This window comes from Littorina saxatilis, linkage group LG12 (assembly GCF_037325665.1).
Source record: "Littorina saxatilis isolate snail1 linkage group LG12, US_GU_Lsax_2.0, whole genome shotgun sequence".
Taxonomy (NCBI): Eukaryota; Metazoa; Mollusca; class Gastropoda; order Littorinimorpha; family Littorinidae; genus Littorina; species Littorina saxatilis.
This window is the reverse complement of record NC_090256.1, coordinates 84516150-84530722: the sequence shown is the minus strand read 5'-3', so window position 1 is coordinate 84530722 and position 14573 is coordinate 84516150. Positions and strand designations below refer to the sequence as shown.

Sequence of the window (14573 nt, the reverse complement as noted above, 5' to 3'; positions counted from 1 at the left end):
TGAACATAAGGATGGTCTGGAAAAATGCAAATGCACAGATGACAGAATAATGTTTTGTTTGATCATTGATTGTGCTTTGACACACGATATAGTGATCATGTCATACTGATTGACATTTGATGAATTGTTAACTATATTTAATGTTTTATTTTAACAGCTGTATATAGTTGAAGCTTAAACTAATTATCCTTTTGGTACATGTAATTCACTTTCTTACAGTTTGAAATCCCCAACAAATGATTGCTTTCAATGTTTTCCAGACATACAAGCTCTGTAGATGTTGTATAACATCGTATTTCATTATTTTGCTTTGGCTTATAATAAGGCTAATTATTAAGTGTTTCCTGAATTGTTTGATTTTTTTTTATTGGTACCCGCAAGGCTGTTTTGGTAATTATACACATTTTGCAGTGAACTTAAACTCATGCATGACAAATCTTCTTTATGGTATAACTGAACTCTGACCCCCGAGTTATTTTGTGCATTGAATGTTAAACTTTAGTTTTTCCGACTCAAGTTTCTTTTTTTGTAGCATTTGCGATTAGCAGACTATGAACGAATTTGGTTTGTTTTTAAAACTCTTTAAATGTGTGTGTCTTCTTGTTTAAAAGTTCATTTACCTTCATTTTATGACTTTATGAATTTTTGCAAAGTCTTTTAAACTCTGTAATTATTTGTTTCATGTTTCATACTTCTGTCATCTTCTTAATTGTATTTTGATTGACTGCTCTTCGTTGTTTTTTTTAAATCATGCAGCCCCCTTCTTGATATTGCCAATCAAAAACATTTAGAAGCTATAACTATAAGTGGTTTTTCATGACTCTCATTCAAAGTGCATTTCCTGAAAGCAGCTGGAACAAATGCACTTCAGATATAATGTAAATAGAATACGTTTTCCATGTCCTGTCTAATTATGGCAAAGCTGTGTGCATTATAACATATATCTCAATTTCCTGAATGGCATTTTGATTCGTGTCAAGTGATTATGTAACATAACAGCACCATGATATCTGTCAGGAAAAGTTAATGTAGCATGATCGACACATAATTCTTATCAAAAGGTCACAATGACTTCCCCCAGAACATTGTAGTGTGTGTGCACATGTGTGCGTGTGCGCACCCAGCTGTGAGTGCATCCACGCGTGGATGTGTACGTGGACTGAGCTTTCATATCATTCTTGTTGACTATCTTGTCATTGAGAACACATACAATCTAAGCATGGTATTCCACAGTGCATGACAGTCAACTCCATCTCTGTCTTTGCCAGGTTTGAGGTCTGGCAGTAGACGTCCAAGTGAGACAATGGATGAGTACAACCGCAGAATAAGGTAATGAATTGTACTGATCAGGTTAAGAAGGATTTCGTGCAAGCCAGAGTACCTCGGTCCGTGTCTTGAGAGAGAGAGAGTCAGGCATGGGAATTGTCCGCCGAAAGACACATTTCCGCCGAATTTTTTTTTTTGTTCTGCCAAAAAAGCAAAAGTGTCTGCCGAAAAAATAAACGGGGGAGGCAAAAATGGTTCTGAAAACTGAATATAATGGCAAACTTGGAGCTCAGATGACATTAAATTGCACAATTTGGGTTCTTTGGAGAAATTTTTACCAGGTGGGCATGCCCGCAAATACCCCTGGTAAGGCTTCGCGCCGTCGATTGATATTACTTACAAAATTTCAGCCTTTTTTACTTTTTTCAATTCCCATGCCTGGAGAGTGAAAGAGAGAGATAGGTTGATTGAGGGCTTGAAATGCATGTATCAGTATAATCTCTCACAGAATGTCTGCCTGTGTACGTTAATAGTTGTGACTTGTGTGTATCTGTGGGTGGGTGTGTTTAGGACATATATTTTAATAATAAGTGTCTATATTTCTTTGTGTGTCAGTGTGTACTTGTGTTGACTGCAATTCTGTGCCTGTTTTTACATCTATGTGTGCCTGCTGCTTTTGTTTGTGTCGGTCTGTCTTTCTCATGGCCATTATAATGTTTGTGGTTGTGCTTTTGTGGGTATTTGTAGATCTTGTGCTTTCGTGGCTGTGTGTGTATGTCTGTGGATGTTTCTGTCTTAGTACATTCTTATTTGTGTGTTTGTTTATGCATGTGCGAATCCATGCACGAGTTACATTTATTCATAATATTTTATTCCAGAGCATGCCTAGAGCCAGGTCTGGAAGAACTACTGAAAACGTCTCAAGACTCGCTGAAATCTGTCTCCATCATCGCCTGTGGCAACGTCCTCACTGACAAGTATGACACTTGGTTTTAACAAAACTTGATTCAAATTTGATATCGTGACATATGAATATAATTATTTGGCATTTTAGATCTGTACTCAAACATATGCTTGTAATTATTAGTGAATCCTAAGTTTAACATAACAGAAGTGAACACGATGGCGGACTCATAATTCAACAAAGCTATTTGAAAATATTAATACAAGCAGAAAATGAATGGCAAGATAAAGGAGGGTGTAGTGAGGATAGGTGAAAATATGACACTTAATTCTTCTGAGATCTTTTTTTGTGATTTCAAAGGTACAATGTTTCTCTTACTAGATGCTGAACCTGATTCAATCATTTTCTGGGATCTGTTCAGCCGGTGAAAATTATCCTTCATAAATTTAAACAGCTATGAAAAGTCATATTGTTAGCCCAGTGCACACATGTAGCATAAATACATCAACAACCCTTTTTTCAAAACGTTCACATTTTTTTGTTGCGATTTACTTACAGGTGCATGTGGCTGGTGAGTGGCTACTGTCGCTTGCTGCAGAAGCTGACTTACCTGAGCGACACCCATCCTTTGACGGCCGAGGTCATGTGGGCGCTGGGGGGAGGGTGCCCCAGTATCACCTCGCTCATCATCCCCCCTCTCTTTCCGTGGTGAGTTTTCAGTGGAAATATCAGGGCTTTGAGCTAGACATTGAGGTAGTACATGTTTTCTCTTCCTCTTCTTCTTCTTCTTCGTTCATGGGCTTAGACTCCCACGTTCACTCATATTTTTACGTGGATTTTTTACGTGTATGACCGTTTTTACACCGCCATTCAGGCAGCATACGCCGATTTCGTGTTTCTATAACCCACCGAACTCTGACATGGATTACAGGATCTTTTTCGTGCGCACATGGTCTTGTGCTTGCGTGTGCACACGAAGGGGGATAAGCCACTAGCAGGTCTGCACATAAGTTGACCTGGGAGATCGGAAAAATCTCCACACTTAACCCACCAGGCGGCCGCGGCTGGGATTCGAATTCACGACCTTCCGATTAGGAGGCCGACCTCTTACCACTGCGCCACTTCGCATGTCTAGCACATGTTTTGAATGTTAACCTTCACGGGATCACGGTTTGGACTATACAGTCCGGATGATGTGGGTCGTGTACGACCCATATTTTCTAAAGAAGGATTCAACGTAAAAAGTATGGGTCGTACACGACCCACGCCATCCGAAAAGGGATAACCTCTTTACCGCCTCTGCAGAGTATGGGTCGTACACGACCCACGCCATCCACATTGTGATAAACATCGTAAAATGTCTTCTTTAATTCCATATGTAATCGTCACTTATGCTCTTGCGTCACTTAGTGTTATCAGTGCACATTGTACAGGCTGCTTAGATTAATTGGTATGAATATCTCGCAACCATATTTTTGTTTCGGAAGCTAGCTGCTACATGTACGTAACTTTCCAGCCCTCAACATGACATTCAGGAATCACTGACCAATTGGTTGTGTCAGTTGCAAGGCAATTAGGGACGTCACTTAAAATCTGTTGCAGTTGTCTGATATTTTAATATTTTAGTATATTAGGGGCACTTTGTCAGCCAGCCTGCTGAGATAGTGCTGCAAGTTAAATATCTATACACCTGACTGATTTGCTTCTTCAGACTAATTCTGTTTGATTTATTTCTGAATATGTATCCTATTTAACTCACTTTGGTTCAAGAGAGATGGAAATGTTATTGATGATGGTTGTTATTGCAGTCACAACAGTGAAGGAATGAACAATCGGTGTCTGATGCTGATCGCCCAGTTCTACCCCGACCTTCTGGAGGTTGGCGTTGGTGGTCGATCACTGGACATCACAGGGCTTGTTCCACTAGGTTTGTACACCTCTCTCTCTCTCTCTCTCTCTCTCTCTCTTTCTCTCTCTCTCTCTCTCTCTCTCTCTCTCTCTCTCTCTCTCTCTCTCTCTCTCTCTCTCTATCTCTCTCTCTATCTCTCGGGCTCGACTTCCGGTGGTCGCTGTGGCAAGACACGAACACATTTGCTGTGTCAAAAGTTCGACATTTTCAGCAACAACAGCCACTAAGATGTCAGTTTTAGGCCTACCTAAAACTGTGGAGTCTATTCTGACCACCATTATCGCGGACCACGCTCTTATCTCCTGGAAGGTGACGGGCGAAGGCGACAAACCTGTCGTCGTGCTTCGCTTCAACTCCGCAGATCAACAAGATGGCGAGCCGACATTACCAGTGGGCGCGTGGAGACGCAAACCCCCGTCACAGATACGCCGCGACAAGAAAAGGGCAGAAGACAGGCGTGCTACTTCACGGACTGACGAAACAAGAACAGAAAACATTGTGACACAGTGCTCCACAGAAACAAACAAAATACAGGAACAAGAAAATAAGGCAAGTGATAACATTGTTGACAGTAGGCATACTTCGCCATGCGGTCTATTTTTAGCCACCCCTGAGTTCATGCCTCCGTCACAACATGACAGTTCACATGCCTGTGTTGACACGCCACGCTCTGCACGTGAGACAGACCCACCGCCTGCCACTTACACTAGGCGCAGTGGAGAGGAACATGTAAACAATAGAGACGACACCATGTGTTTGGGCGCAAGTGGTTCGCAGACCAAAGACTGTTCGCATGATAGTGCGGTAAATCAGACAGACGACAACAGTGAGAGTCTGGAACACATGGAAAAGATAACGTCTGAAAGAGGTATTGACATCAGACACATCAAGCTGCTGGCTAGTGAACTGAGAGACCGCCGTAAACAAAGACTTCTCCGCGATAGAAGAAGAAATGAATCTTTTGATACTGTTGTATTTGAAGAACATATTGGCACCCAGAGTTTGTACTGCAAAAGTGATGATGTTGTGCTCATGTATGATTTCAACACAGATCGTAAACGCTGGTTCTTCGATCAGTCAGACAACATGACCAAGATTCAGAAACATGCCATGTCGTGTCTTCGGACATTGCCCCCGATCAGCAAAGATCGGTACGCTGAATTGTACAAAGAAGAACTGGAAGAAGATCTGAGAATAGTGTCTCGCGTAGTCCGCTTTTACTTAGGATGAACAGTTTCAAACACCGTGATGTTTTCATTCTTGGTTCTCTAATGCTGAAAAGGGCCGTCACACAATATCTGTCACCACAGGGAAGAAAACAAAAGACTGAAGGACTGATCAAATCATGATGTTATGATGCATGGTATTGGTGTGCAGTGTGAGTCAAGGTATCCCTGACTCTGACAAATGCAGTGGACTCTCTATCGGACTTCCAGTAGCGAGAACTCGGTGTATAGAAAGCTTTGTACTTCGACATCCCAACCCCACAACACCCTTTCGCTATAAACATGTGTTTTCGCGAATAAAACATTCTGATTCTGATTCTGATTCTCTCCCCCTCCCTCTCTCTCCCCCTCCCTCTCTCTGCGTGTGTGTGTGTGTTCAACCCTGACCTTCTGAAAGTTGGGTGTTGGTAGTTGCGCTCGGGACATCACAGGGCTGTTCCAATATGTTAATTTGTACAGGCATCTGCCTGGATCTCTGTGTGCGCATGTGTGTGTGTTTGTGTATGTGACCTTCTGGAGGTTGGTGTTAGTCACTCTTCATGTTTCTTTCTTCTCATGGAAAGAAAATGCACTGTAGCACAGTGCACAGTCGTGTCTGTTCACAAATGTCTTATTGCTTACAAATTAGTGTGTGTGTGTGTCTGTCTGTCCGTCTGTCTGTCTGTGTGTGATGTGTGTTATGTGTGTGTTGTGTGTGTGTGTTTTGTGTGTTGTGTGTGTGTGTGTGGTGTGTGTTTGTGGGTGTTGTGTGTGTTGTGTGTGTGTGTGTGTGTGTGTGTGTGTGTGTGTGTGTGTGTGTGTTGAGAGGTGCAGTACAACTGTTATAATCTTTTCTACACTTTGCAGTCCAGTCATGTCAGCGACTTCACGCACTGAGTTTGGACCATATCAAGGAAATGGGAGATGACTCTTCCATTGCCTTGTGCAGGGCGGGGTTGAAACAACTGACACAATTGGAGATCTGTGGCACATCCATCACTGCTAACGCCCTCAAAACTTACTACGGTGAGTTGTTGTTGACGACGTTTTAAGAGACTGTTCTATAATGTTCAGTGTTCTTGCAGTGTTTTTGCAGTGACTGTGTGTTGTGTGAATGTGTGTACGTGTGTGCATGCATGTTTGCGTGTGTGTCTAAACGTTTTTGTAGATCTCTTTGCTGCATGTCTCTGGCACCTTTAAAAGACAGTAAGCATTACATAATTCTTTGCAGACTCTTGTCGTCATTTGAAGGAGATTCGAGTGTTTGTCTGCATCAATGATTACTTTGAGGACATCCGCAAGAAGAAGAACAAAGAGGAGTACAAGAAAATAGTCAGCAGTTTGGAGGTAAGTATTCGTGTGCTCATTTATCAATCAATCAATCAATATGAGGCTTATATCGCGCGTATTCCGTGGGTACATTTCTAAGCGCAGGGATTTTTTTTTATTTTTTATTTTTTTATGCAATTTATATCGCACACATATTCAAGGCGCAGGGATTTATTTATGAGTTTGTAGAAAGGCTGTCTGAAAATAGAGATGATCGACTGCTTACCGTAAATACGGAACATGTAGCTGCTGCTATAGTAAATAGACTAGAGTTGAGAGAGAGGGTTTTGGTGCATGGTTTGGTCCGAAGAGGGGAGGGGGGGGGAATGGGGGGGAGGGAATAGGGGGGGGGGGGAATAGGGGGTTAAGAGGGCATGTTGAACAGAACTAGTTTGGTTGTGATGTGATAGGCTGAGTGTGACAGAATAATTGTCAGTTCAAAAAAGATTGGCTAGCATTTCTGAACAGAGTAACCCGGCCTCACAAATGTTGGCAAAACATGCACATACAGAAAGAGCGGCATTGTGCTTGTACTTTATGTTATTAGAAGGCAGTACAAACCCTAATTAGTGCTCTCCCCAGTTCCGCCGGTACTAAGCCAAAGTTTTGGATTCTGCCGGCGTTACCCATGCAGATGCAGATATGGTTGAATCGGGGCCTTATGGAACAACTGCAGATTTTTGTTGTTGTAATCGAGTGGCAGGAGGTATAGTGTGGAGAGACATGATGCAGCTGAGAGAGGGGCTGTAGATGACTTATATGTGTCTTGTTGTTGTTGTTGTTGTTGTTGTACTCTTCTGTTGATATACTCTTCTATAGTTAATATTTAATTGTGCTTGGCAAGGTGCCTATAATTTTCTCACCTAACGCAGTATGTGGTTGCTTATCAGTATACTACTTGGATGAAGATTGAACATGCTGAACAATTTGTTTTGCAGGAGCTGAAGTCCCAAGTCGGCCTGGGGAACATACTGCAGGTGAGAGCAGCCCCTGCAGACTAGACTGACACAGACTGAAATTCATTATGTCTCATTTCTGAGATATGAGTTTCAACAGAAAACATACATCAGCTGATACCATGGCTTCTGCAGTGCATGTCCAGGAGAGAGCTAATTTGTATTGAGTCGGAGATTGTTATTTCTCTTGAACTGAACTAGAATATTGTTGTTTATACCCATGGTACTTTAATTGTTTCTTAATGCTGCACCCACTGTAGTTTTGTTTTCTTCTACATACTGTTCTGTCTGTTTTTAAACACTATAACTACCTCTTGTTTTCAACAAATTCTTATGCTGTAGCTGCTATGCCATTCCTGGTGTTGTATTTATGTGTTTGTTTTGTTATATGCTTTTATTTTTTTTCTATATTTTTAGCTGCATTATTTTAGTCATTCATGAGTGGGTGGGTGGAGGGGATGGGCTAGTTCTAACTATGCATTAGATTATAAAATTGTATTCTGTGTAGACCCTTCCACCAGCATCTTAGACCACTCTTTGTACTTTTTATTTTAATAGATGATTGTCATTTGTTTTACCTCATGTCTGCCCTGTGTGTGATGGTGTGATCGTGACTGCTGTAGTGTGGGCGTGTGTGTGTTGGTGTGTATGTCAGTGAATGTGTGGGCGTGTGTGTGTGTGTGTCAGTGTGTGTGTGGGTGTGCGTGTGTGCGTGATTTTACCAACACTACGCTAAATTCCTTGTGCTTTAAATGTTTTTTTAATGTCACTTGGCTCAATAAATACTGTATTCTGTATTCTGTATTCTGTATTCTCACATTAGCAAAGTCAACTATGAAAATGACACGTTTTCTCAGAAAAGTTTTCAAAACAGATTAGTATAGGAGTTGCATTCTATGAACATTTGAGAAGCGTAATTGATACAGCTCCATCATATCAGCTAGAGTACAATTATACTAGCTACCACCATTCCAACATTCTTTTTTGTTTGACAGTTAACACCACCATGTTGCTTTGGAGAATATGATTTATATATAATATAATATAGTGTACACCATAGATCGCTTGTTCATGTCATGCCATTACTTCCTCCCCCCACCCCATTCGATTTAAGATTTCCAAACCTGACCCTTTCAAACATCCTGCTTATTCAGAAAATTTGTTTATAATTTATGTACAAAAATTAACTACTTTTTAATACCCCCTCTCTTATAAGGTCTGATTTTCACAGATGTTTCAAGGTTTTTAAAAGGGATACCAGAGACTATAAAGTTTCTTCTGAAAATATTTGCATGTTTGAAGTTTCACATGTATTGATGCAGTGCCAATTATATTTATATATATTCTTGTTGGTGGTAGAACCAATTCTGAGGGTGTTTTGTGGAACCTTGTATCTGGTTACATAATACGTATGGATAAAACCTTCACTGATATTTGTGATAATGGTGATGTTTGGAGTTGCTTTTGATTGTTTTATATTTTGTTCTGCCTAATTTTATCCTGGGTTGGATTTATGATTGCAATGTGACTAATTCTCAGAAAGAATGATTAAACTTTCAGATCGGATAGTACTCAGTCTTATCCTGAGGCTGCCCTCTGTGCTGTGAAATGAGTGAAAATTTGAAAGATAAACGGCATCTATTCCCATAGTCACCTCTCTCATTGATAAGGCCACAAAAAAAATAGGTGTGGTTAAGGTAACATAGCCCCAAAAAATAGGGTAGGAAGGTAGGTGTATGTGTGTGTGTGTCTGTGTGTGTCTGTCTGTGCGTGTGTGTGTGTAGAGCGATTCAGACTAAACTACTGGACCGATCTTTATGAAATTTGACATGAGAGTTCCTGGGTATGATATCCTCGGACGTTTTTTTCTTTTTCTCGATAAAATTAATGTCTTTGATGACGTCATATCCGGCTTTTTGTAAAAGTTGAGGCGGCACTGTCACACCCTCATTTTTCAATCAAATTGATTGAAATTTTGGCCAAGCAATCTTCGACAAAGGCCGGACTTTGGTATTGCATTTCAGCTTGGTGGCTTACAAATTAATTAATGACTTTGGTCATTAAAAATCGGAAAAATGTAAAAAAAAAAAAAAAAATTATAAAACGATCCAAATGTACTTTCATCTTATTCTTCATCATTTCCTGATTCCAAAAACATATAAATATGTTATATTTGGATTACAAACAAGCTATGAAAATTAAAAATATAAAAATTATGATCAAAATTAAATTTTCGAAATCAATTTAAAAACGCGTATTCCTTGTCGGTTCCTGATTCCAAAAACATATAGATATGATATGTTTAAAACGAAGAGGTACAGTAAAGCGTGCTATGAAGCACATCGCAACCGCTACCGCGCCAAACAGGCTCGTCATATTCACTGCCTTTTGCACTAGCGGCGGACTACGTTCAGTTTCATTCTGTGAGTTCCACAGCTTGACACGCGACTTGTTTAATTGTGTAAGAAAAGAGCCTCTGTGTGCCCTTAACACGCACACAAAAATTCCCGTCAGTACGCCCAAACCACTTTTACTCATTCCCAGGCCGCAGCTTATGGATCATCTTATAAGTTGCCATAATTCTGTCCAGGGATAAGAGCATCTTCCACTTGAACACTTACCCGGGATGTACAGTCCGGCTGCTTTGTATGCGATGTGGGAATTCAATCAATCAATCAATATGAAGCTTATATCGCGCGTATTCCGTGGGTACAGTTCTAAGCGCAGGGATTTTTTCATTTTTATTTTTATTTTATGCAATTTATATCGCGCACATATTCAAGGCGCAGGGATTTATTTATGCCGTGTGAGATGGAATTGTTTTACACAATACATCACGCATTGACATCGGCCAGCAGATCGCAGCCATTTCGGCGCATATCCTACTTTTCACGGCCTATTATTCCGAGTCACACGGGTATTTTGGTGGACATTTTTATCTATGCCTATACAATTTTGCCAGGAAAGACCCTTTTGTCAATCGTGGGATCTTTAACGTGCACACCCCAATGTAGTGTACACGAAGGGACCTCGGTTTTTCGTCTCATCCGAAAGACTAGCACTTGAACCCACCACCTAGGTTAGGAAAGGGGGGAGAAAATTGCTAACGCCCTGACCCAGGGTCCAACTCGCAACCTCTCGCTTCCGAGCGCAAGTGCGTTACCACTCGGCCACCCAAGGTGGAAAGAATAGGGTGTCAAGGTGGAAAGAATATGCTGTTGAACAAAAAACTGCAAAAATCTATGGAACTGCACATGATCATTTGCACGGATATATATGGCAAGGAAGGTATTTTAAACACATTCTTATACTCCTCAGTTAGACGTTTTGAACACTTGTTTATGTTGCTGGTTTTTGAATTCTGAATTCCTATCACTGGGTAATAATTCGGGTTTCTGTACTTTGTCTATTATTGATATCTTCTGAGTTACCCTTGGGTTTTAAGGCCAGTAGTGTGGATTACATAAAGTGTATACCTTGTAGTGCAATAACTTTACTTGAACCGCATGAAAACGAGAAATGTGTAATCTCATCGTTAAAAGAAAAGATTTTATATCATGTTTACAGTTGCTGAGAATATATTCGCAGAAGTGACGTTTGCGTTTAGCATCATGTGTATGTGCTGAGAAAGTTGTTTTCAGCAAAGTACTGAGAAAGTGAGGGGGTGAAAGAGAGACGAATGTGTGTGTGTGTGTGTGTGTGTGAGTTGCTCATAGCTTCATGTGTAATTTGTGTACAAGTTACTGATAAGGAACCACAGCGGAGGAGAGAAACAGATATATATATATGTGGGGATTTTCAGTTCTGAAGGAAAGAGCTGGCGTAGGGGCACACACACACAACACCACAACAACAACGCAACACAAACATGCATACACTCCACGTTTCTCATAACTGAGACAGACAAATGCATACACCAACACGCACATCCAAACACCAGCACACACATGTATACGAGCACATGACAAAACTGGTGATTTTAATTGTACATTTATTTAAGACATGAACAGCCCTCCCCCTTACAGAAGTAGAATCACACAAATAGGAAGATCGACACTCAAATACAAAAATGCAGTCTCGATTTGTTTGTCTCTTCTTCGCGTATTCGAGCTCACACCATTCGCGATCACTCCTTAAAACACACGCACACAGAATAACACCTTCCCACACACACACACAACTGTTTCCACACACACCAAGCAACTTACTTGACAAGAATACAGAGAACGAAGTTGTTGAGATATCAAATTGAAAATTTTTTCAAGCTCCACTTTTTTACTTTCAAAAAAGTGGGTGTCAATCGATGTTAGAGACATGAATATAGCTGACAGCTTATAAAAGTAAGTATATATGTACATGAGAACAAGTTTTAATTTTCACACACGAAACAATATTGAACTGGGAGCAAAAGACAAGAGGATGGAAAAATTAGCCACGTCATTTAACACCCATAGCACAATATTTTGCAAGCAACACTCTCGCACACACAGTCCTTGTAGGAAAGGTATAAAACTAGCACCAGGACGTTGGACAAGAACTGAACAGACTCTCGACAGTCATTTCGCACTCAAATGCGAAAAGAACAGACTAAAAATTGAGTACCAGAGGCATTCATACTGTCTTGTGACATTTTGAGAAGAATAGTATCAACATATTTTGTGAAGAAACTGATGGCACAGTCAGTTTCTTACCGTCTTTATATATATATTAAAAACAACAACAAACAAACAATCAAAGTAAACATGCAAACCTTTTTTGTTTAAGTACAGGTTACACAAAAAGTCAAATGACGGTCAATTGTAAGAGTTGTCAGGTAGCATACTATGACATTTGTTTTCACGAGAATTACAACACAACATGGATTCAAAGGCAGATTAGAGTTCAACGAGCCAGGAACTTTGTGAAGACCGATAGAGAAAGTGTTTCAAATACAAAGGAAAGTCCAAAAAGACTTCCCAGTTGTGGCTGCAATGCAAAAAGAAATTGTAAAGAATACTCTCATTCACACAGCATCATCGACTGTGCACATTCATATTGCCAAACACATGCACTTTTCACTTGTGCAGTTCGTTTTCAATGTGAACAGTCAAAGTGCCGTTTTGCAGTGTGAAAAATCAAGGTGCCGCTTTACAGTATGACACAATTAATATCATTTGCCAACAATTCTTAAAAAGGCAACAAGTGGTATATTCTTGAGCACTTATATTTATAACAGCCAGATCATTCCAGAATCCTGACTTCATCATAAGTTTGTGCATGTTCAACTCCTTCCACTAGTGCCCCTGTGTGCTGTGCTTGAGCTTTTTCAAATCCACGTGATCTTCTCAATCACATTATTCAAATTTGTTGTGCCACGGTCAGCTCATCCACACACAAAAATCGCGTATATTTAGGCACACGGTATTTTTGGTGCACAGACGTTTCCCTGCAGCAGTTTTGATTTTGTTTTTAAACTTTTTGTGTGCACGGACGATATTGTTATTTTGCTGTCACACCAGTCACTCTTTTTCTTCACTCAGTCTTCTTGCCAGATGCTGCTTTTTAGGTCAGCTATTTCCGCTCACCATCAGTCACGTTTTCAAAGCCTGGAGTCAGGTCATCGGCAGTCCTAAACGACGTCGTGTCATCCGCTTCACTGACGGGGCTGGGGAGATAACTGGGTGGAGCTGTCCTCGTATGTACATCCAGCTGGTGCTTCCCATTGTCTGTCGGCTTGGGGAGTTCTTCTTTAGCTTCTTCGCCCTCCTCGTGGTCTTCATCCTTCTCTTGCAAAGAACCCTTGACGTCGTCGGCGCTCTTGGAGGTCTTGGGTGGGCTGTTGCTGCCGTCCTTGGACATCCTCTTGTTGATCTGTCTCTTGGCCAGCGTGCTGACCTCGGTCAGCTTGCCCTTGGCGGCCTTGGCCTTCTCCCTGGCCTTGTCGGCCGCCTGGTCCACCTTCTCCTTGGCGCGGTCGATGGTCTTGGACAGGAACTCCATGATGACGTTGATGGTCATGGAGACGAGCGACAGCCCCAGGAAGGTGTAGACACACGACAGCAGGAAGAAGTTGGGGTGCTCGGGCAGCACGTCGCCGAAGCCGATGGTGCTGACAGTGATGAAGACGAAGTAGAAGGACTCCAAGTAGGTCCAGTCCTCCCACAGCCGGTACATCCCCGCGCCCAGGAAGATGTAGGCGAAGATGAAGCCCACCGCTACGGACACCGGCAGTTTGAAGTCCTCTTTCAGCTCGGCTACGTCCACGAACACGCCGCTCCCCGTCTGTGGGTTCTTGTCTGTCCTGGGCGGGGTCTCGCTGTAACGCACGCTGTGGCGCGAGTTGTGCCTGTCAACCACCCCCTGCTGACTCCTCAGCGAGCTTCTCTCCGCGCTTTGTGACCTGCGGAGCACGTCCACCGCGTCTCTGTCCTTCCCAGCCACTCCCGCTGAACCGTTAACGCCTTGAGAACGACCAGGCGAGTCTCTAGCCCCTTTAAGGTCCACACCAACAACTTTTTTTGCGTCCCCACCTCCTTCACTTTCTTCACTGTAGTAAACACCACCATCACCACCAACACCGCTGCCGCTACTTTTCGCAGGGGATCTAAGCCGGTAGCTGCCTTCTCGCTGCATGCTTCCACCATCTGTGAGAGCCACGCCAGTCTGTGCCTGGGACTCTGTCATGTCGTAGGAGGTGGTGACGGCCTTGTGGCGGACCCTCCTGCAGTAGCCGGTGTAGTAGTAGCGTCGGATGAAGCTCCAGATGAACTTGAGGCCCAGGGTCAGTTTTTGGCCGAGGTCGGCCAGCACGATGAGAGCCAGGGGGACGCCGATGGTGGCGTACAGCATGGTGGCGATCCGACCTCCGTCTGTGGCCGGCGCGATGTTGCCATACCCTGCAACAACCAATGCGCTGTTTTAGTATAGCTTGTAAAAAAAACGACACATACACCAAGGACTGCTCGACACCCTTCCGTCGTCTATCTGTTGTAAAGGCCAACATCAGCGTGCGGCAGATAAAGCTC

The 14573-nt window shown here is 42.2% G+C and overlaps 2 protein-coding genes across 9 annotated transcripts in view; one reads left to right on the top strand and one right to left on the bottom strand.

Annotated features, from left to right (window-relative positions):
* LOC138983000 (uncharacterized) overlaps positions 1–9791 on the top strand; it is a 36486-nt gene extending 26695 nt beyond the window's left edge. For 2 of the 3 annotated variants that reach the window (XM_070356391.1, XM_070356392.1), the window contains 7 exons: positions 1269–1329; positions 2145–2243; positions 2729–2878; positions 3979–4097; positions 6152–6310; positions 6516–6631; positions 7552–9791. In XM_070356391.1, coding sequence (XP_070212492.1) covers positions 1269–1329; positions 2145–2243; positions 2729–2878; positions 3979–4097; positions 6152–6310; positions 6516–6631; positions 7552–7614 — 767 coding nt within the window. In that variant the 3' untranslated portion in view covers positions 7615–9791. Of the gene's footprint in view, positions 1–1268; positions 1330–2144; positions 2244–2728; positions 2879–3978; positions 4098–6151; positions 6311–6515; positions 6632–7551 lie in introns of those variants that run through there. The other variant, XR_011461033.1, reaches the window with a different exon arrangement.
* Positions 9792–11543: 1752 nt separating this feature from the next.
* The window catches only part of LOC138983006 (potassium channel subfamily K member 18-like), an 85496-nt gene continuing 82466 nt past the window's right edge, over positions 11544–14573 (bottom strand). For all 6 annotated transcript variants that reach the window (XM_070356403.1, XM_070356404.1, XM_070356407.1 and 3 more), the window contains one exon: positions 11544–14444. In XM_070356403.1, the coding sequence (XP_070212504.1) occupies positions 13120–14444 (1325 nt within the window). In that variant the 3' untranslated portion in view covers positions 11544–13119. The remainder of the gene's footprint in view (positions 14445–14573) is intronic.